The sequence below is a fragment of the Lycium barbarum genome, chromosome 9 (assembly GCF_019175385.1).
Source record: "Lycium barbarum isolate Lr01 chromosome 9, ASM1917538v2, whole genome shotgun sequence".
Classification (NCBI taxonomy): Eukaryota; Viridiplantae; Streptophyta; class Magnoliopsida; order Solanales; family Solanaceae; genus Lycium; species Lycium barbarum.
In genome coordinates, this window is record NC_083345.1 from 111552391 (window position 1) to 111576782 (window position 24392).

The 24392-nt window shown below is 36.5% G+C and overlaps 1 protein-coding gene and 2 pseudogenes across 3 annotated transcripts; 2 read left to right on the plus strand and 1 right to left on the minus strand.

Moving 5' to 3' along the window:
* The first annotated feature begins 7515 nt into the window (after positions 1 to 7515).
* Positions 7516 to 8702, plus strand: LOC132611449 (GCN5-related N-acetyltransferase 8-like; annotated as a pseudogene).
* Positions 8703 to 10531: 1829 nt separating this feature from the next.
* LOC132611450 (GCN5-related N-acetyltransferase 8-like) lies at positions 10532 to 11494 on the plus strand (annotated as a pseudogene).
* A 751-nt stretch (positions 11495 to 12245) lies between these two features.
* Positions 12246 to 16385, minus strand: LOC132609421 (uncharacterized). 3 transcript variants are annotated; one of them, XR_009570829.1, is made up of 5 exons: positions 16184 to 16385; positions 15592 to 15659; positions 13558 to 13891; positions 13391 to 13459; positions 12246 to 12612 (listed from the first exon to the last, which is right to left on the minus strand). XR_009570829.1 is itself a non-coding variant. In XM_060323397.1 (5 exons), the coding sequence occupies exons 3-5, from the start codon at positions 14098 to 14100 to the stop codon at positions 12374 to 12376; spliced, it is 708 nt and encodes a 235-aa protein (XP_060179380.1). In that variant the 5' UTR covers positions 14101 to 14112; positions 15592 to 15659; positions 16184 to 16385; the 3' UTR covers positions 12246 to 12373. The 3 variants fall into 3 exon arrangements, 2 of the variants coding, with proteins under 2 accessions (XP_060179380.1, XP_060179381.1); XM_060323397.1 differs by having other exon boundaries at positions 12246 to 12469; positions 13558 to 14112; XM_060323398.1 differs by having other exon boundaries at positions 13558 to 14112.
* Positions 16386 to 24392: the final 8007 nt, after the last annotated feature.

Consider the following 24392-nt stretch of genomic DNA (forward strand, 5'->3'; position numbering starts at 1 on the left):
ACATGTAGTGAACTTTTATTTTTAAAAGCTTGAATCATGCTCAAAACTTTTGTTTGCTTTGCTTCATCTTTCGGAAGCTTAATCGCGAAAACTATGAATGCATTTCTAATTTTCCTTAATCATCTATTATTGTTATTTTCTACTATAATTATCAAATCTGCCAACTCTACGATTGTGACATGAACAAATAAACAACATACATCCCGCAACTAGGGACAAGATGAGATTCCGCTCAAAAGAATTGAAATAGCCGATAGGTGATAACATAAGCCTGAAAGCTAGCAATCTAAGAAGAGATCAAACGAAGACATTAGGAAAGACAGCCTAGTTTGCAACCTTTCCTTTAACAATGTTGCGAACTACGCTGACCTGATTCCCATGGGGGATACGTAGGCAGCCCACGTAGGGTTCGATTGCTTTACAACAAAAAAAAAAAATCCAAAAAAAAAAATATCTTATCCGTCCGAACTACGCTGACCTGATTCCCATAGGGGATACGTAGGCAGCCCACATAGGGTTCGGTTGCTTTATAACAAAAAAAAATATCTTATCCGTACGAACTACGTTCTGACCTGATTCCTGGTGGATACGTAGGCAGCCCACATAGGGACTCGGTCATAGTAGGTTAGAATTTTTGCCATTTGCATGCGTACGAACTACGTTCCGACCTGATTCCCGAGGTGGGATACGTAGGCAGCCCACATAGGGTGCGGTTGCTCTATAACAGAAAATCTAAAAAATTATTACACAGAGAAAACCACACAGGGCCTGATTCCCTTGGCAGGATTCGTAGACTATCAACATACAGATCCGTCGCACTTAGATAAAAATCTAACAAACCTTTTACCGTTTATATAACAGAACTACGCTGACCTGATTCCTTGGCGGATACGTAGGCAACCTATACAAGGTTCGGTCACGACATAGCATAGGTTTAGTATACCCTTCTGAATCAAAACTGGGGCATGTTTTGAAAAGATATAGACAAAAGAACAATTGTGCATCGACAAGATTAAGGCTACCAGACAGGAAGTATTATGAACCAATTACTTTAGAAGTGTCACAATCCGAAGTTGGCAGAATATTTTACAACTTACATACATAAATTTACATATATATCTTTCCTTACGTACATACATTTACATATACATATTTCACAACTTATCTACATATAGTTACATTTCCTTATACATATTCTTATATACCTACCTTTCAAATGAAATACTTTCTTTCAATCATTTTCACTACTGTTCATCTACCGAGGCTTAAACAGAGGCCACAAGATCCAAACAAACAGGATGAATGGAGCGCCAACAAAGTCAAGCTTCGAGTCAACACGAATCAACTTCCCCCTCCCAAACTAAGAATTTTTCTTTGAATGCAGGAACTTAAAATCACAAGATCAACAGTCAAGTCTATCAATCAGGGCCATTGTGCCTCACTTCAAGAGCCATCCGGATTTACTTCCAACCTTATCTTTTAATTTATTTTTATCAAAATAATTTTATAACTTTATACACCTGTTTTGTAGGTTGACGAGGTTGAAGGCGAATTAAATCAGGATTACGTGTCCTGAATTTGGCCTGTCACGATACCATCAACACCATGAGCCAGACGGCTATTCCATCATTTTAATCCGTACTTTATCAATTATTTTATCATATACTTTACCAGCTTTAATCATTTTACTCTGAACTTTGCAGGAATTATTGTCAAGTCCCCGAAGACAACCGGAGACACATCATCAAATATCCGAAGACAACCAGAGACACATCATCAAATCTCTGAAGTCAACCGGAGATGTTCATTCAAGTCTCTGAAGACAACCGGAGACAGATCATCAAGTCCCGAAGACAACCGGGCATCACTTGGCTATACTGCCTCATATGCATAAGCCAGACGGCTACACATCATCAACTCTAACTATTTTACCTTGAACTTTACAGGAATATCATCAAGTCCCCGAAGACAACCGGAGACACAGCATCAAGTCCCCGAAGACAACCGGAGACACAACATCAAGTCCCCGAAGACAACCGGAGACACAGCATCAAGTCCCCGAAGACAACCGGAGACACAGCATCAAGTCCCCGAAGACAACCGGAGACACAACATCAAGTCCCCGAAGACAACCGGAGACACAGCATCAAGTCCCCGAAGACAACCGGAGACACAACATCAAGTCCCCGAAGACAACCGGAGACACAGCATCAAGTCCCCGAAGACAACCGGAGACGCATCATCAAATCCCCGAAGACAACCGGAGACATCGCATGGCTATACGACCTCACTCGCATAAGCCAAACGGCCATACACTTACTTTACTCCTTACTTCATTTCTTTATTTCATCATCTACTTTACCTACTTTAACGAATTTACCTTAAATTTCGCAGATATCATTTATCATCGAGTCCCGGAAGACAGCCGGAGGCCTTATCACTATCATCTTCAACTGCAACTAGAGATATTATTGCATCCTCGGCCTATGCATCACACATTCATTCAAGTCCCTGAAGACAACCAGAGACAACATTGGCCACACGGCTTCATCTTCATTCCCACACTCATATTTACTATCATTTTACACTCTATATAATTTCAACTTTATTACTAATTTTGATATGAATTTCAGTTTTGGCAGAAAATACATCCTGCAGGGACGCAACACAACGTGGAACTTTATCTTACGCAGTGAACTGGGGCAAAGTTGTTGAAGAGGAATGTCAAACTCACAAGCAAAGGTCATGGATCTACTCTCGAACTCAATTCCGCCTATGTCCACAAACATGTGCTACGTAGGTTAATTTCTCTTTCACATCCCCCCACTAAAACTCTATTTCAATCAACTCTTTTCACGATCTCATATTCCTTTCTACATCCCCAGCGTCTCCATAACTGGGGCATTTTTGGAGAATTTACATCGTGCCTAGTAGAGTCCTACTTAAAGGTGTGTTGCGCGCCACATTTATAATTAGGAGGCTATAAGCATATGTTCCATTCTTGAACGTTCTCATCACCTGTCTACAACCCCGCAAGATTATGAATCCACAAAAACTTTCGAACTACACATGGCCTGATTCTCGTGCAGCCCGAGATATGTAGGCAACTCGAAACTGAGATTCGGCCATAATTTCCCATAATTCCTTCAGTCCTCATAATATTTTCCATCAATTTTCCTAAACCGTACTTTCTTACAAACTGAGATTCGTCGGTCCAAACAAAATTGGCTACTACGTCAACTTCTTCGCCCGAAGATTCTTACATCATCTCCGGTCGAAGAGGGGCATCTGTTGACACCCAATTTTGTCCCTCCTTTATTTAATTTTATTCACTTGGGCGTCTAGATTTACTAACGAGCTAAATACTTTATTTTCACTAATATTATTTGCGCTACTTTTATTTTCAACATTACAAGTACTACTTTACCACAAATTTTAAATGATTCGTCATCATTTCATTTTTTTTCGGGTTTGGACTCGTTAAATTAATTACAAGACAACACTTTGCAAAATATTTATTTTTTACATATTTATTATCTTTACATAATATATATTATACAAGTTATTAAATTAGAAGCCCAAAAAAAATAAAAAAAAATAAAATAGCGGAGGAAGGAACAACAATTTTCAGCCAAATTAATGGCCCAAAATACCAATACAATATTATTTCCCTACCTAAACAAACAACCTACATTTTAATACTCAACCCACATTTTCAACCCAACTAAAATACCAAACGGACCAGCCCATTTTCTACCCTAACGGACCAGCCCAACCGAAATACCCGACCCGGTCCGGTCCACTTATCCTTTTCCTAAACCCTACCTCTCTTCCTCTTTCATTTTCTCCTCTCCTTTTCCTCTTCCACTCTCAGCCGCCTCCCCCTTTCCCTTCTCCCTTCCACTCACTTCTCTCTCTCCTCACGTTTCTCCCCACCACGCCTCTGTCATACTCTCTGTCTCCTCCATCCCATGTCCCCCATGCGTCTGTCGCCTTTGTTCCCCACGCTGATAGTCTCTCTCCCACGCTCCTCCCTTTACTTTAGTACAAATTAAACCTTATAAATGAAACCGAGGTTGAATCGTTGGAAGGGGGATTTTCAGGGTTTGGGAGGATACACAAGTTTCCTACCCTCGAGTCTTAAGCTTGATTTCTACTCCAGTCTGAATTTTCTTTTAAAATCAGAAAAAACCCTCTGTTGAAAATCCAAGAATTTGGAACTGCAAAATTCCCTACAAAACACATGTTTAATCATCAAAGATAGCCTTGCTCGAAAAGAACAGCCAACAATCACTCTATTTTGGTTGGAAACCTTTTTACCTTAATCGGGTTCTTTGAGTTCGAGTATAGATTCGACACCTCGACGCCCCACTTCACTGCACCCACAAAAGACTATCGCATACGAGTCCCTCGGACTCATCTCCTTCCGCACTTGGCGTTGGGCCGAAAGCCCAACATAATTTCTCTCAAGTCAGTCCATCCGCAGCGATCTGCTTAACAATTTCGCTAGGCCGACCTCATATAGTAGCAGTCCAGCCCGCAGCACGGATAAAAACATAAATTGTGGGCCGAAGCCCAATAGTGGCCAAGATCTGCAGCAGTCCAGGAAAATGGGCAGGGCCCATTTAATTTCATTTCAGTCTCTATTTTGTTAACTTGTATTATTTGACTAACCCGTCACTTTATTTGTTTTCCTAACTTAGATGAATTCTTGTAAAATTAGTGGGTTAGTTTAGTAATGGGTAGTTTAGTTCCACAAATTACATTCCCTTTTATTTATATTTTAAACTATTTATAGTATCTATAACATTTATTTGGGTAATTGATTTTCAACATAGCATGATTACGTCTTTTGGCTAAGGGATTAATAATTTGTGCTTACCATTTTAGAAATTTAAAACATCACAAATCTTACACTAACGTTAGCTTATTTTCAGGAATAAAAAGACAAACTAATTCAACGAATAACTCTTTCATTTTAATTCCTTTCCAACACTTGAAATATATATTTGTTTGAAACAACTTTAGCATAATATATACATATTAAACTATTAGTCTTCATATGAAACCTTTAAGATTTATTTAACATTAATCTTACAATAACCCTTTTAATTTGTGAGTCGGCATAATTCAACTTTCTTCAAATATATATAAACATTACATGTCCCGCTTTCTTTTAGTTTATTTTTGACTAAAACTCTTTTACGCAACTATTACCTTTCCACAAGTATTATACTTTCGTTTAAAACTTAACAACATTTATGAGTCGTATTTTAAAATAACATTAGAAGTATTCTTTTTATACACATTATTATCTTCTACAAATCCTATTTTAAACAACATTCTTATCTGTAATTTTAGCTATATTTACAAAACTACTTTCTTTTTCTATAATACTATATTTACACTTAGCCTAATTAAATTTTAGTCCGGTCGGTTAACCATTGTTAATGGGTCTTAAAGGGTGCCTAATACCTTCCCTTTAGACTAATTGAACCCTTACCTAGAATCTTAAGTTTCGCAGACCTTAAACAGAGCTAACTTTAAACATAACTTTAATAAACTTTAGGTGTCCTAATTCACCATAAATAATTAGGTGGCGACTCCTTAAAACAAACAAAAAAACAGGAATATCCAATATGTCGTACTTTTATTTTAGCCGGGGTTAAAAAGGGGTATGACACATACCATGTTGTATTAATAATTCATTGTTGTGTTCTTAATATCCCATTTTGGTTATTGAGAATCTGTCCGTAATCCATGAAAACCCATACTTTGCATTCTATGGGTTCTTAAATACCAGTTATGAATTATTATGCTAAATACCATGAAATTCCAACATGTCTCCATGTTTTCATACAAGTATATAATGTAATTATATATTCATGTTATATTATACTTACAATTCATGTCTACAAATCGTGTGTAAGAAAATCATGGGCTCATATGCCACCTATATTCATGTTCATATTTTTAGGAGTTGCACAGATTACCGAGAAGGCTCAGATAGCCTGAAACTGTGTTTTCCACCGTAGGATAAGGATCGCTCCGCCCAGTTAGGACGATTTCTTCATGTTTTATTGATTGGATCCTTTCATGTCATGTTTATGTCTCATACCCCTGGCAAGGTATGAGATTGCTCTGCTGGTCAAGCCAAGTATCAGACTCCACGTACCCAAGTGGTGATTCATATTGTCGGTTATATTAATGCTCTCCCAACTAAAAATGTTTTTACTCATTATATATATATATATATATATATATATATATATATATATATATATATATATATATATACATATACATACACACGCACTCATGTGAGATGATACCCATGTTTATGTTCAGCTTACTGATACAGATTCAGTTATATTATTTTCATGTCCCATGCTTATTTCATTCAGTTGCTATACATACCAGTACAATTCGAATGTACTGACGTTCCCTTTTATTTGCCTGGGGGCCTGCATTTCACGATACATATTTACAGGACGACTATCAACTCGTTAGGACTTGCACGTATCAGCTATTGGTGAGCCCCATTCTATTCGGGGTGCTATTTTTATTTATGTTTATTTCAGTCATGCAGTTAAGGTATGCCGGGGCCTTGTCCTGGTAAACATTTTAGCAGTCAAACTCATGTCAGAGGTTTCATAGACTAGTCAGTCATGTTTATGTCAGATGTTTAGAGTCGTACAACCAGCATTGGCTCAGTATTTATTATTTATTTTTCAGACTATTTCCGCACCATGTTTAAATAGTATTTTCAGTATTACTATGACGTCACATTTTTTACTCAGACTATCCACGTTTTATATTATATTCTGCATCAGCTCATGCCCCATGTTGATTCAGCAAGCCATGTGGTTCGCATGGTCATATGCAACAAGGCACCGAGTGCCGTGTTACGCCCAGGCCATGGTTTGGGGCGTGACAACACTGTTTCAAAAATAAAGCAATGTTGTATGATTTGCTTCGGCCTTTGCATCCCAACGTTGCCAGAATTTGAGGTACCTCTATTCTGTTCTATCTTGGGGGTAAGTAATCCTATACCTCGGATATTGTGAGCTGGATTAAATTCCTTAAGAACAAACAATGAATTTTGTAAGGTCGAGATTAAATTTTGGTTTAAATGTTACTGTATTAATATTACTGTTTTTGTTTCTCTTTAAGCATTACAAATTCTGATTTAATTATTTTGCTTAAGAATAATAATAATTACGAGCCGTTACTTTTTCGGTTAATGATCATGGACCGGTGGTGTCTAAGAATAGACCAATAATAGTCCTAACGTACATAAGGAATCTTTTTGATTTTTTTTCCTTTGTATATGTTTTTTTATTTTTAAGATATGGTTCTTCTTGTTGCCTAGAGATGAGAAGATCTCACAAAGCTAACGCACTTGTTAAGTGTTTTACTATTATATAATTCTGACATTCAATAAATACGTCGATGAGCTTTAGACTAACTAAAGGTCACGAGAAGTTAAGCCCATAACAACATAGTTGAAAGCGCCTATAGCTAATTCCCATACTTTCGATGGCCGAAAAAATCAGTTTCAACACTCAAATCTTCAGTAGAGTTAGCATAGCGAGGGAATCCAACGTACCACATTTCCACAATCTCATTTATCAAACAAAAAAAATAAAACAATTATACTGTGGCCTTTAATACCACTGACGCTTTCATGTCTACCAATCTTCCCATACTTTCAATAGCCTTGAAACCAACAAAAACAACCGCAACAACAATAGTAGCCAAAAAAATCAGTTTCAACGCTCAAATCTGCGGTAGGGTCCGCCTCGCATTGGAATCTGACGTGCCACATCTCCACAAACTCATGTATCAAATGGCAAAATATCACAACCTTACTAACGTCTTTAACGCTACTGAGGCTTCCATTTCTACCAATCTTTTCAAATCCAATAATCATTGCCCTCCTTTCTACTCAGTCACATCACTTATTCTTGAAATCTCACCCAACCCTTTATTCCCTCCAATTACAAATAACGAAAATTTCAATTTCGACCCGATTCTAAAAACTATTAATCTTGAGTCTTGACTACGACTCAACTATATTAGACTCAGACTCAGATCTATTCAGAACCATCAATGAAGATAATGTTTTCGTATCTGGCTATGCGCTTTTATACCCTAGCTATTCAGGTTTCTTTGAGAAACCTGGTTTCTTTATTGAAAACATATATGTTGGAGAGTGTTATAGAAGGCATGGCTTTGGAAAAATGCTCTTCTCTGCTGTAGCATCACAAGCAATAAAGATAGGGTTCTCCAGAATTGAGTGGCTTGCTGTTGGTTGGAATGTTAATGCAATTGAATTCTATCTTGGAATGGGGGCTTATGTCACTCATGATCTTAAGCGTTTTAGGCTTTCTGCTGAGAGACTTGATGTGTTTGCCAAGAAGTGAGGCAGGATTTAAATTTTCTGTGGTCAAGTTTTAAGATTCTTAGCATTGAACTTAATATATTTTAAAATTATGGATTCACAACTACTATTTATTACAATTTTAGTGAATTATTATACATAAATTTATATTTCGCATCAAGAGTATTGAGTTCAGATGAACCTTGTGCGAGAAGGCTGCATCAACCTCAGAAGTGAGGATGATATCAACTTTGGATTAGGACTATTCTTGTATGTTGTAGTTTACTGGAAGCCCAGATTGATGGACCTTAAGAACTGTTGTCAATGGTTTGGTTTCGGCCAGTTATTTTAAGAAATATATACCATATTAATTTCTCGATTAGTTTATTGTGTATAAATTTAGACTTTTTAAAGTCATTCCAATTATCTCGATTTCTCTTCGATATGTATACCGTTCGACCAATATAGACTTATATTATAGATTAAGAAGGTATTTAAATCACACTGTATATGATATGTCTGATAGATTATACATTATAACCTCCATGCATCACCTTATTATGAGCATCACTTGAGCGACTGTGCAAGCCAACCCGCCTCCGCTTATTACTGATTACTAGTTTGAACATCTGAAGCGGAGTCATGATTTAAAGCTTATGAGTTCTGAATTTTAATCTTTTTAAGTTACTATTTTTAAATTAATAATTTGTTCACACAATGAATTTTTAAGACAAATACATAGTTTAAATCAAAATTATTGAGTTAGGTCGAACCTGGTTGGCAATCATAATAAAGGGAGCAGCAACTTAGCAGAAGCAAAAGCCGCAATTTATGGTTTACAATGGTGTTTATCAAAATGATATCAGAATATCATATTAAAGAGTGATTCTCTTATCATCATCAACATGGTTAAAGAAAAATCCAACATCGCCTGGCAGCTTCAAGAATCAATTGACACAATCAAACAGTATCAACACGGAAAAAGAAAAATCCAACATTGCCTGGCAGCTTCAAGAATCAATTGACACAATCAAACAGTTGCTTTCTCAAACAAACCACATAGCTCAACATTATTACAGAGAAGCAAATCAAGTTGCGGATGCCTTAACCAAATGGAGTATGGAGGGACAAGAAGTAGTTTTCTATGATATCAAGGATCTCCCCAAAGAAGCAACAGGGGCATATATCTTGGATAAAGACAACATCTGCTTGTGTCTTATTGAAGCCATGTTGTCTCGTTATCTTTTTGGGAGCTGAATTTTTGCTTTGGAGAGTCTTAACTCTCTGTAAATGGTAGCCATTAGCAAGTAGTCTTCTAAAAGCTTCAGAGGTTCAGTTCATTGCTGTAATCTCTGTTTCCTGTATATTTCTTTGGGTATGAAATAAAAGGACCACGCCTCCTTAAGGTGTAAATTTTTTAAAAAAAAAAATGTCGTTGGACATATATTGTTTCCCTTTAAGAAAAAATCAGGTCAAACTATTCAAAATGTAGTTGAATTAAGCAATGGATAATTTTTAATCTTATTGTAGTAGTAATAGCTAGTAGGGGAAGATAACATTGTTAATTAGATAGAACTTATTGTAGTTGCAAAATGCTAGAATAAAGAACTGGTAATATACAGTTTTAATTGGTTGAACTTAGAAATTGAGTTAAAAGTTGAAATTAGGATATTGTTATTTTGAACAGTATAATTATCAGATAGTTGGCCACTTGCCTGAACTACTGGTATAACAAAAATCGGCCAGGTTTGTTTTTTTGCAGCACAGAAGACACACCTGGCCTGTGCAGTGTTAACTCAAAAAAGACATTCAAGAAACGAGTGTGATGTGATAGTTCTCAATCTGAATTATTAATAAGAAAACAATCCTCCATTCTATCTCTTCCCGTTTGGCTCCAATTTTTGATAAAGATATTTTAGTAATTTTATTAGATTAAGATAGTGCCGAAGTTAGAAATTTTGTTTAAGGGCGTTCAAGGTTTAATTTAACTTATATATAATATAATTTTTCAATAAAAGATGTTCAACTGATCATCCTTACTCTATATGGCTACGCCAAATAGCCACTGAATTAAAAGGTCTCCAGAAAGTAGAACATGCATATCCTACCGTATACAAAAGTTTAATTTATTATAGCCACAGCTATTGTCACAATCGTATCAGAAACCCCTATAGCTTCAGACATTTTCAATGGCCTCAATACCAACAATGAGTGAAAAACCTAGTTTTAGCAATCGAATCTCAGGCAAAGTCCGTCTTGCCATAGAATCCGACATACCTCACATTCACAAACTCATGTATCAAATGGCAAAATATCACAATTACACAAAGGTCTTTAACGCCACTGAGGTTTCTATTACTTTAAATCTTTTCAAATCCAATACTTGTTCCTCTTTTTCACTCAGTGACCGCATTAATTCTTGAAGTCTCACCCAGTACTTTTCCTCAAAATATCACGAAAAATTCTATTTTCGACCCGATTCTGATAACTATTAACCTTGATTCACCTATATTAGACCTGGAATTAAAACTATTCAGAACCAATGAAGATAATAACATCTTCGTAGCTGGCTATGTCCTTTTTTTCCCTAGCTATTCGGGATACTTTGAGAAACCTGGTTTCTTTATTGAAAACATGTATGTTAGGGAGTGTTATAGAAAGTATGGATTTGGGAATATGTTGTTTTCTGCTGTGGCATCACAGGCTGTTAAAATGGGGTTCTCCACAGTTGATTGGCTTACACTTGGGTGGAATAAAAATGCCATTGATTTTTACCTTGGAATGGGGGCCTATACCAAGGAAGATGTGAAGCGTTTTAGGCTTTCTGGTGAAGGGCTTGACGCATTTGCCACAAATGAGGATGCTGACAAGTGATAAATGGATGAATTTTGTCAACGACCATGAATAGTAAATCATAAATCGAACCAATCGGGAAAATTGAGATGCTATCATGAAGCTTTGTGTCAGTCAAGTTCACAAGTCGAAGATAAGCGAACTCGAACAGCTGATAGCCACCGCTGGGTAAACCACGAGGTCTCCTAAAACTATTCTAGCTTGTATGTAAAGAATTTTACTAAGTGGATGCCAAGATTGGTGGACCTATTGTTAGGACTCTAGGTGAATTCCAAATCTAAAGTCAAAAGATTCAATACAAGCGTAATTGAGCTTTATTTATATATTTATTTATTTATGCGATATGCATAGATAAATCAAACCGAAAATAATGTGTACGATAGAATTCATAATTTATCTGATGTTCGTCTGTAACTACGAGCATCACATTTAGTTTAATTATTATACTATACAGTATATACTTTTCAATTCTTTTCTTTCTTCCCACTAAAAGTTTACTCCTGCTAGCTCGGTATTTACATCAAACTACATTAATAGGAGTATGAGATAGTTAACCGATATACATTCCACCTCCTACATCATTTTTACTCTATGGTGTCTACCCCAGGGTATAGAATTTTATGCCAAACTATTTAAGTGTACAATAATCTTGAACCAGAGGATTATAATTTATAATAAAGCATCTAAACAAGAAGTTTCAGTCAAGATTAAACACAAAGTAATCCGGCAATAATCCTCTGTTCAATTTTCATCCTGACGCAAATATGTGTATTCAACAATCATAAATATCAACCTTTATACACAATGTGACAAACATGAAATGAGAAAGGTCTTTAGATTGTATTTCAAAGAACAAAGTGGTGGCAGAATAAAGTCTCCTTAAAAGTTATACACTGTCAAATCAAATTACTTGTTCTATCTCAAATCAAACAAATTCTAACTAAAACATAAAAGCCAAAGTAATTTCAACATGAAACAACTGGCGGATCCAGGATTTTAACTCAGGGGGTTCGAAAAAAATAACAAAAGCTAAATATAAAAAATAATGTTGTTGATGGGAATTGAACCTATAGCACTAGAGACAATTTTGAATACCCTAAACCACTTGAGCTAACCTTTTACATTTATTGAGGGTGTTCAAAAGCTAATATATATACATAAACACAAAAAATTTACCCCATATATACACTGTAAAGTTCGGGTGAACACCCTCGATTGGCTGTGCATCCGCCCCTGCATGAAACTACGTGAAATTCTCTCCTTATCTGAATTAATTCCCTAAACTTCTAGAATAAATTTTGCAACAAGACTAATGGAATCCATCTTTCCACACAAGGATTACTTGCCAATAATTAAAATCACATTCTTCAAAAGTGCTGCAAAAGGATCAAACATGAAAATAGAATTATAAATTTTTGCGACTGCTCAAATCCATTTTTGTCACTATTAATTAACGAAAAAGAGGAAGGAAGGGGAGGAAGCCAACGTCAAATAACATCAAAAGTGTTGGTTTCAGAAAATGATAGTTAAATGCTAAAAACATGATTCTAGTTCTATATATTCTTTCAGATTTTTATGCCTTTATCTCAGCGAAAACAATACCGTATTATTGTTCCCCCCCCCCCCCCCCCCCCCCTTCATTTTGTACAATCTCTTCATTCTTTTACCTCTATTTTCTTCGGAAACACTTCTTGGGATTTCCTAAGGCTCATAATACAAGGTTTTGGTCACACTTTTCAGGGATTTTCCTCTAGTTCTTTTCTTTCTTCATCTTTTGCAGCATTTTTTTACTACCATTTTCCATACTTCTATCAGTGTACTACTACTACTACTAGAATACACTTTGAGAAAAAAAAATGTGCTTTCTCTTCTCTTTTGAGCATTATGGTTTTGAGTTTTCATTCAGTCTTTGATCAACTTTTCTCAATTATTCTCACTTTCTAGTCTTAAGATACCAAATTTCCTCTGCTTTTTGCACTCTCTGGAGAAGAAAATCCAATATATTAACAACTAAACTCTCACCTATTTTGAATGCAGGTATGAAGTTGCTGTGATTCTTACACGCATGCTTTAAAGACTTACACGAGATCACAACATCTGGGAAATTAAACTTGAAACTTCAACGTTAACTAATTACAATACGTACAAACTCACCTTATTTGTTTGAACATTTGAAACCGGTGATAATGATTGTTTGCGGTCTTCATTTGTGTTATCGGAAAGCTATCACAAAGAGGAAGAATATTATAACTAAAAGAAAAATAAATGGCAAAAGTAACTTAGAGAGGAAAAAAATGTGAACGAGCAACGAAATTATTTACCCGTTCAGTACTGATTGTTTTACTATTAGAGCCATTCCTGAAACCCATACTTTGTAAATATGCTTGGATCCTTGCCTTTACTTTTTCATCTAGTTTTGCTTCCATATCTTTCTTTGCTTCAGCCAACCTTTTCTCCATATCAATTCGGATAGCTGAGGTAGCTTTTTGAACTTCTATCTCAACCCTTGCATCAAAATCTCGTTGCTCCGCCTGGGATCGTTTATTTACTGGGCCAAAAACTAAACTTGGAGCTGGTCTTTTTCCTAAAGTTCGAATAATCCCATGAGTGTCTGGTCCTGTTACTTGTGATGATTTCTCACCATGAAAAATCCAACTAGTGTAATTAGTTAGAAATCCATCAACCACAATATGTTCAACAATCAAATCTTTAGGAACAAATTTTCTATTACGACATTTTCGGCATGGACACAAGATTTCGGAGGAATTGGGCCTATCTAATGAGGCAAAATGAAGAAACTCTTTGGCTCCATTCTCATATAAAGGATCAAGCCTATTCAATATGTTTATCCAACTCTTATCCATTAAGAGTATAACCTATACACATAGCAAAATAGAATTAACTAAGAAAGGTAGGCATACATCCTCAACTAACAATATTAATAAAACAGATATACACAGGCAGAATACTCGAGGAAAAATCAGGACAGTCCCTTAAGCATAGGTATAGAAATATTTCGATCCGTTATATACGCTAATGAATGTAAAACATCCCTTAAGTTTGCAAAAGTGATAGCTTTGGTCCAAACTATAATAGTGTTACTAAAACTAACGGCAAAAGACACAAACTAACAGTAGCCTCTGTTAACATGTCACTTGAAGAACTCGTGACTCCTTATCTGTTTTGGCTAATGAAGTTGGACATGTTCACTTCTAAAAGTTTCACTATTAAACTATATTTATGAAGAAGCTACACGAATAACTAAAGTTTCACTCCCAAAAAAGAAGATTTAAATCGAGAAATATAGCTACAGTTCCATTTACACAAGATTTTGAATACACGTATTCCTTTCACAATAAACTAATATTCAGCTGTTATGTTCAGTTTCAAAAAAATCAACAATAGCTAAAGCGTCTTCAACAGAAAAAAGCTACTTCAGAAAATGCTTCAGCAAAAAAAAAAAGTACCCAAAAACATTTGTGCCTTTTCCCGTCAGTTTTAGTAAATAGTAACACTATTATAGCTTGGATCAAATTATCAACTTTTGCAAACTTAAGAGATGTTTTATATTAACCAATATAAGGGATCAAAATATTTCTATTCCCATACTTAAGGGACTATCCAGGTTTTATCCTCCACGATACTCAGAAACTAAAAAGAACATATCACAACATATGCATCCCAACATATGGATATTTACATCAGACTTAACTAATGAATAAGGAGACATTGTTGATTTTAACTATAAAAGGAATATCCAGATTGAAAAAATCTGAAATTAATATCGCAAACCTTATTGCTCAATTTTCTTTTTAAGATATGCTTTTGCAGACCTTGCTAACGCTGGATGCTTTGTGCACCAGTCTGCCCTTTTTTTTTAATAATCACGGCTAAGCAATATAACACTACTAGGAGCCCGTTTGGATTGGCTTATAAGTTGCTTATAAGCTGTTTTCAGTTTTTTTGAGTGTTTGACTGGCCAGCTTAAAGTCATTTTGTCTTAAAAAAAGCTCAAAAAAATAATTGGGCCCATTTGACTTAGCTTATCTAAAGCAGCTTATAGGCATAAGCCCATCCAAACGGGCTCTAAATACCCAAAAGGTAAAATTATGTAACAAGGATAGAATAAAAGTACCCTGAGTAAATCCTACTTTTACAAAATTAATAGTATCAAACTAATAATTGATTGAGCTTAATTTAGATATATTTTAAACTTCAAACAAATATAAAGAGCCTAATTAAAATACTTTCATAACACAAGAAAAAAAACTTTTAAAATTTCTTACACAAAATGAATTAGATCTCCGTACTATTAAACGAAATAAAAAACAGATACAAACTTGCAAAAGCCTTACAAAGAGTCCTGAACTCTATATCAATGCTCTTCCAGTAGTGTTGCCTTCTTTTTCCTGTTGTCTTCAAACTGCAAATCAATGGTAAAATTTCAACTAATAGATAGAATGTATGAAGGCTATCCGTGTGAAATTACATAATCTGTGAAAACAATATACTATCTCTGTCCCAATTTATGTGATATAGTTTAGATTTCGAGAGTCGAACTTTTTTAGTTTGACGTGAATTTGGACATACAATCTTTTAAGTTTTTTGATGTATAATTTATTAACAATTCGAATAAATTGCAATCAAAAGATTTTCTTGTTTTACTCTCGAAATTGAAACTGTATCACGTGACAAAGGGAGTGAGAAGTACTTCAAGAACTCTAAATCTGGTTCTAACCCACAAATTTCAGTAATAATAACTGTCTGTAAAATAGACTTGCCTCAAGCACAGCCAGAAGCTGTTTCCAAGCTTTGAAGAAAATAATAAAAATTATTTGAAAATTTATAATTTATAACGAAAGTTGCAATTTTTGGAATTGAAAGGAGGGAAGTCCTAAAATATTTGAAGCAAAAAAGAACTACAACGAGGGAGCCCAATAAACTTACCGTCAATTTGTTTTTGCTTCCATATATGTAATACTCCATATTTTTCCCTCCAAATCTGCAATATCCCATATTTTTTTGTAGCCTTAATTTGTGGAGAGCAAAATCTATTACGTAGCGGACTCTTTATTTTGCTACGTTAGATTTTGCTCTTAGGTGTCTGAATCCTTGGACTATTCATTTGCCTTAGCATTTGTGGTAATTATGTGGCGATGTGACCTTTAACATCCTAATTTTTTGTTTTGGGATAAAGATATAGAAACACAGGGCATTTAGCTAGAGGTGACTCTTAAGTCTTTTTATTGAGAGAAGGTGACTCAAGTTTTAATTATTGAGTGGAGGTGGTGTTTTTTTATTAGTGATTAAGAGGTTTTGACCTTGCCCAAAAGTTTTTATTTTGACACTTTGACCCTTAACTTTATTTTTAACACTTTGTCTTCAAGTTTTATTTTTAACACTTTCACCCAGTCAATATAAACCCTAAAATACCAAAATGGGTCCAAAAAAAGGGCGCCAATAGCTGCACCCGTTTTTGCTCTTTTCCCTCCTCTGTTCTTCTTCTTCTCCTTCCTCCATTCGTTCTTCCTCCTCCTCCTTCTTCTTCTTCTTCTTCTTCTTTTCCATCCGCCTGTTTTTCTCCCTCCATTCTTCTTCCTCATCTTCCATTGTTGCTTCCCCTGCTTCTTCTTCATCCATTGCTGTTCCATTTTGAAGAATCTGCTCAACAAAAGAAAAAACTAAACCACCAAATTTGTAATTTTTTTGGTTGGATTTCGTTAGTGTCTACATGGGCATTACTTCATAAGTATTGCTGCTTCCCCTACTTCTTCTTCTTCCATTGGTGCGACATTTTGAAGAATTTGCTCAACAAAGAAAAAAACGAAACCAGCAGATTTTGCAATTTTTTGGCTGGGCATTACTTCAGAAGTAATTTCCGCTCATTTGGTAAGTAAAATATTGCTGTTTTGTTTCAATTGTTTATGTGGGTTTTGCTGCTGATTTTCCAACAATTTACAGTAGCAATTGTACTTGTTGCAACAAGTGCTAAAGCTGTTGTATAAGAGCTTCTAAATTTTTGCAACAACTGTTGTAGTTGCTGCAGAAGCTGCTGTAGTTTATGCAACAGCTATTGTAGTTGCTGCCACAATTACAACAGATTATGTAGTTGTTGCAACTTCTATACTAATTGTTGTTAAATACGTAGTATGAATAAGTTGCAACAGATTTGTGAGTTGTTGCAAGTAGTGTACTACCTGTTGCAACAAGTATATTACTTGTTGCAACAACTCACTGATCCGTCGGATTCAGCTTCAGTCCAACAGAACCCAAAAACTGGACCCAAAAAAAAAACTGTAGCTGACTCCAACAGATTAGTTAGTTGCTGCAACAAGTGTATTACCTGTTGCAACAAGTAATTTACTTGTTGCAACAACTCATTAATCTGTTGGACATCTTCAACTGTCTTTGGATTAAACAGAACTCAAAAAACTAAAGCTGACTCCAACAGATTAGTTAGTTGGTGCAACAAGGATAGTACTTGTTGCAACAGGTAATCCACTTGTTGCAACACCTGATTCATCTGTTCCAACAAGTCATTAAGTTATTGTATTTTGTTACTATACAGTCATGACCTTTTTAAAAAAAAAAAATATATATTCAGGTAGCATTAATGGGGGACTCAATAACAATAGGCGTTGATTGTCATGGCGAATGGATCGAGAAGAAAAATCGATATATTTGGCGATGGAAGGGTAGTCACATGTTAGAGACGATAGTGATGAGTGTCCAAAGAGATGTTGTGTTTGATGATTTTGTGAACTTAATCATCACCTATTGTGAATTAACTTGTGAACCGAAAGATCTTGCCATCACTTACATGCATAGCTCTTTTGAAAACCAGAGGGTCTTGCCTTTTAAGATAACCGATCAGGATCGCTTGCGTACTTATTTGAATGATGTAGCTAGGCCTATTTTAAGGGTATACGTGGTTGGAAGCCTGGTAGAGAACCATAATTTAGGTCAAGACCAACAAGATGTGTTAAATGATAAATTGGATGGGGTAGATATGGATATGGATATTCCAGATAATGGAAGTGGGGGTGAGCCGATTCCTACACCTAAAGTTGCGAGCAATACACCGTGTTCTACACAATCTTCACAGTGCAGCCATGTTCAAGATGATGAAACAGGTTTTTATAAAGGAATGTCATTCAAGAACAAGGAACAACTAGCAACTATGTTGAAACTTGCTTGCATGAAGAAAGATTTTACACTCAAGAAGGTGATTAATTCGCGCACTGTGTATTGCTTTAGATGTGTACATCTGGAGTACAAGTGGTGGCTGAGGGCTATGAAGCTTTTAAGTTCTGATAGATTTTGTATTACAACCTACGTAAAGTATCACACATGTGGTTCTGAGCATATTACTAGCCATAATCCACACGCCACAGCGAAAGTCATTGGTGAATACTTCAAAGATAGGTTTCCCGACGGTAAAGGCCCATCTACAAAAGATATGAGCCAATCATTCCGCACAGAATTGGGTTGTAAGGTAAGTTATTGGAAGGTCTGGAAGGGCATGGAAATTGCAAAATCTTTGACAAGGGGGACACATGAGCACGGGTATGCAGTGCTTGATGCGTACCGTTATATGCTTCGTTCCGCAAATCCAGGAAGCAAGACGGCATTGAAGGTTGATGCTAATGGGAAGTTCAAGTACTTTTTTGTAGCCTACAAGGCTTGGATGCTTGGTTTTGCGCAAATGAGAAAAGTCATAGCTGTCGATGGGACATTCTTGAAGAGCAAGTACGAAGGAGTGTTATTGTCAGCCGTGGCGCAAGATGCGGAGAATCATGTTTTTCCTGTGGTATTTTGTGTAGTGGACAAGGAGTGTGATGCCTCATACAAATATTTTTTTGAACAAATGAGAAGCTTTGTAGATGATACCAAAGAGTTGTGCATAATTTCTGATAGGCATCCAAGTATCAAAAAGGCAGTTTCAATTGTCTTCCCTTTATCTCATTATGGTTGTTGCATGAAGCACCTTGGGGAACATCTCCGAACCACCTTTCACACTACGAAGGTCATATCTCAGTTTTATAAAGCAGCAAAATCGTACAATATAGATGAGTTCAATGACCATTTCAATCAAATCAGAGATACCGTCCCTGGGGCCGCTGAACATCTTGAACGTTTTGGATTCCACAGATGGAGCAGGGTATTCTTCCCAGGAAATAGGTATTCATACATTACCTTTCCAACAAATAACACATCTGTTGGAACAACTAACTATCTTGTTGCAACAGGTAAGTTAGTTGTTCCAACAACCCACTTAGTTGTTGCATCTTGGTATGACACAGAGACCATAACTGAAGCTCTCTCCAACAAGTAACACATCTGTTGGAACAACTAACTCACTTGTTGCAACAGGTCAGTTAGTTGTTCCAACAACTCACTTAGTTGTTGCATTTTGTTATGGCACAAAGACAATAACTGAAGCTCTCTCCAACAAGTAACACATCTGTTGGAACAACTAACTCACTTGTTGCAACAGGTGATTTAGTTGTTCCAACAACTCACTTAGTTGTTGCATTTTGTTATGACACAGAGACAATAACTGAAGCTCTCTCCAACAAGTAACACATCTGTTGGAACAGCTACCTCACTTGTTGCAACAGGTGAGTCACTTGTTCCAACAACCCACTTAGTTGTTGCATCTTGGTATGACACAGAGACCATAACTGAAGCTCTCTCCAACAAGTAACACATCTGTTGGAACAACTACCTCACTTGTTGCAACAGGTGAGTCACTTGTTCCAACAACCCACTTAGTTATTGCATCTTGGTATGACACAGAGACCATAACTGAAGATCTTTATTTTCACAGGTATAATCTTATGACATCAAACATTACTGAGTCGGTGAATTCAATGTTCAATGTTGAAAGAGAGTTTCCCATTACTCCTTTATTTGATGCCATAAATAGGAGATTTGCAGAAAAATTTCATGAGAGACGTATGGAGTTCATCGACTCACCAAACATCTTTGTTCCTTCAGTTGAAAAAAAAAATCAAAATTTGTCAACTTGGGGAACAAGTTGTTAGCCCATCAAATAGCCAACTACAAGTTCAGCATCATCGGTCACGGTGCAGCTGCGACAGTCGATCTGCAAAGTAGATCTTGTACTTGTAGAGTTTTTGACCTGGACAAAATACCTTGTCCACATGCAATAGCAGCGCTTCGTGTCCAATATGGTGACGACTTTGGAAGGCGGATTTATGACTACTCATCTCCATATTATAAGGTGGAGAATTACATAATTGCATATTGTGAGGAAATTTGTCCTGTGCCTTCTGAAGAATCTTGGGAAGTTCCTTTGGAGATTTTAGAGAGAGGGATACCTCCTCCATATGTTGATCCAAGCAAACCCGGAAGAAGGCGGACAAAGAGGAGGCGCGGAATCGGGGAATCATTTCCAACGAGGAAAAACAAATGCTCCTTATGCAAAACAGCTGGCCACAAAAAAACAACATGTACAAGCCTAAATGCTCCATAGTTGTAAATTGCATTATGCTTTAACAATAGTTATCTGTTGGAACTTTATGACATTGTAATGTTATTGTTTCTTAGCATGGTAATTTATGTTTAACTTCCAGCAAGCAATAAATCTGTTGCAACAACCAAGTTATATGTTGGTGTTTTTTCAACTAAGTTATGTGTTACAACATGTGTTTTATCCAACACGAGTAAGGATTTGTTCAACAACTTAATCACCCAAAAGAAACAGATATTATAATTGTTGCAACAGATTCTACATATGCTGCAACAGATATTGTATTTGCTGCAACAGATATTGTACTTGCTGCGACGGATACTATAGCCGCTGCAACAGATACTATAGTTGTTGCAACATATATTCTACTTGCTGCAACAGATACTGTACTTGCTGCAACAGATATTGTACTTGCTGCAACGGATACTATAGCCGCTCCAACAGATACTATAGTTTTTGCAGCAGATTACTCACATGCTGGAGCAGATACTATACTTGCGGGAGCAGATACTATACTTGCTGCAACAGATTACTCACATGCTGCAGCAGATACTATACTTGCTGCAGCAGATACTACTTGGTTCACCCATATTTAGTGATCAACTACTCGATTCACCCATATTTAGTGATAAACAAAGGAAATCAACCATATTTAGTGATAAACAATGGAATAATTAATCAATTTGATGTATTTTTAGTCAGCGAAGAGGATCTTCTAAGCCAGCATGCACTAAATCGAGTGATCATTAGAGAGAATTGATGTGAACTACTCGATTCACCCATATTTAGTGATAAACAAAGGAAATCAACCATATTTAGTGATAAATAATGGAATACTTAATCAATTTGATGTATTTTTAGTCAGCGAAGAGGATCTCCTAAGCCAGCATGCACTAAATCGTGTGATCATTAGAGAGAATTGATCTGAACTACTCGATTCACCCATATTTAGTGATAAATAATGGAATACTTAATCAATTTGACGTATTTTTAGTCAGCGAAGAGGATCTCCAAAGCCAGCATGCACTAAATCGAGTGATCATTAGAGAGAATTGATGTGAACTACTCGATTCACCCATATTTAGTGATAAACAAAGGAAATCAACCATATTTAGTGATAAATAATGGAATACTTAATCAATTTGATGTATTTTGTGGTAACAACTAAGTAAATTGTTGCAACAGAAGATCCATATGTTCCAACAGATTCTTTACTTGTTGCAACATCTTAAGCAGCTGCTGGATTATTTGCAACAGAAGATCCATATGTTCCAACAAATGCCTTACTTGTTGCAACAACTAAGTAAATTGTTGCAACAGAAGATCCATATGTTCCAACAGATTCCTTACTTGTTGCAACATCTTCAGCAACTGCTGGATTATTTGCAACAGAAGATCCATATGTTACAACAGATTCTTTACTTGTTGCAACAACTTAGGTAAGTTAGTTGTTCCAACAACTCACTTAGTTGTTACATTTTGTTATGACACAGAGACAATAACTGAAGTTCTCTCCAACAAATAACACATCTGTTGGAACAACTACCTCACTTGTTGCAACAGGTGAGTCACTTGTTCCAACAACCCACTTAGTTGTTGCATCTTGGTATGACACAGAGACCATAACTGAAGCTCTCTCCAACAAGTAACACATCTGTTGGAACAACTACATCACTTGTTGCAACAACTAAGTAAATTGTTGCAACAGAAAATCCATACGTTCCAACAGATTCCTTACTTGTTGCAACAAGTGAGGTAGTTGTTCCAACATATCTGTCACTTGCGTAAAACTACTGAAACAACTTAAACAATATATAAGGGTACTGAGCATATAATACATATTTAACAAATTTACATAATGTGTTCATCCACCATAATTCAAATGTAAGCAAAAAATGAGAGAAATTGTTTAATGCAAACATAGTTTAAGAGAAATTGTTTGTCCCCACATTAGGGCTCCAACACCTTATCAATAATTCCACAAGCCCACCTCCATTGCATCCTCTCCAAAGTATTGTCACTCAATAAGGTATCGGGCTTGGTCATATTCGTGCGGGTAAGCAAAGCTTCAACAAAAACAAGTGACCAGGAAGCACATGCCTTATTGGTCTCATTGTGGGGGATATCCTTCTTCCGAACAAAATTCCATGATTCATTTAGCAACTTTTCAGGTAAGTGTGAGAACATGCCACTCTGCTTTAGCAACTTGGGGAACAAATCTATTAACGGCTGCATGTGGCAGAAGAAATCACCGTCGTCATTACATGGAATGTTGCAATCATAAACATTTATGATACCCTCCTCAATGATGATCTCAACAGTGACAAAATGGTTGTCATTAATATTCATGACAGCTATGATCCTTTTGGCACCAATCCACTCGCAGCCACCTGGGTAGGGCACACTACCTCTGGGAAAAGCGAGACCATCATCATCCCACCTAAAGAGAGTAAGTCTTTGATCATAGGGCACGACACCCACATTTGTAGACTCATCGGACAATCCTAAGTACCTATTGCGACAGTGATGGTAGAAGTTGAGGTCCATGATTCTATCAGAGGAATCATAGTACTCAGGGAAATTGAGCTGCCTCATACGCATCAGCAACAAGATTTCATCTACATATTGCAGTAAAAGTATCAAAACAGTCAGCCACTTGCTGCAACAGGTAGTTAGAGTTGTTGGAACAACTAGTGAACTTGCTGCAACAGGTTGTTAACTTGTAGGAACAACTAGTTAACTTGTTGCAATAAGTTAGTAACTTGTTGTAACAACTAGTTAACTTGTTGCAACAAGTTCATCGAATTACATGACTTGTTCAAACAGCATACTCAATTATATACATGAGTGTTGAAACTTACCCAATCCTCCCACCATTCGTGCATGTTTGTCATAACCTTGAAGTCTTCGGCCCCAAATTCATGCATTGAGTACAATGCTCTCCTACTCTTTTTGGATTTGATCAAGGTTTCAAGCTTCTTCTTTTTTTGGGGGTTTACACGCTTGAAAATATCAACTTTTTTCAGCACTTGTGGCATAACTTCAGCAGGAGGAGTAGCAATAGACTTCTGTGGAGTACTTGTTTTCCTTGCTCTACAATCAGCAAGTGCCTTGGAAATTGTTTTTGCCCTCTTGCGAATCCCAATAGGAGTATAGGGTGAGCTGAGCTTTTTGGATGGCTGGACACCCCTCTTGGACATCAAACTCTTTATAGCTGAATTCGTATCTTTTTGTGCCTGAAGAAACTCTTCAACCTTGTTTATCAAACCTTCCATTTTCAGCCTGCAAGTACTGCATTCACAAGCACAAGAATACACCTTGGAGGAACCGGCACCAACTGAAGAATATCTACCCAACCTATAAGGGATATCTGTGGTCTGCCCACCACCACCACTTTGGGGAGTATATCCACCAACTCCACCACCAACTCCATCACCACCACCATCATCATCTCTTCTTTTATCAGCAAGACCTTCCACTGCTTGTCTTGCAACATCAACAACGGTATTCGTATCAACAGCATCACCAACAACATCACCATCACCACCACCATCAACAACACCAGCCCTTATGATGGTTGTGGCTCCAACCAATTCTTCTTTTATCTGATCAATCAATTCATCATGCACAGATTCCCTATGCCCTAAACTAACGAGGCAT

Bases quoted from the DNA above. Each gene is read 5' to 3' on its own strand.
- LOC132609421 (XM_060323397.1), bottom strand. From the start codon at position 14,100: ATGGATAAGAGTTGGATAAACATATTGAATAGGCTTGATCCTTTATAT. The intron at 13,460-13,557 runs GTAAATAATTTC...TCTTTGTGATAG, and splicing joins AAACAATCAGTACTGAACGG to CTTTCCGATAACACAAATGA. The intron at 12,470-13,390 runs GTGAGTTTGTAC...AGTTTCATGCAG, and splicing joins CAAATGTTCAAACAAATAAG to GGGCGGATGCACAGCCAATC.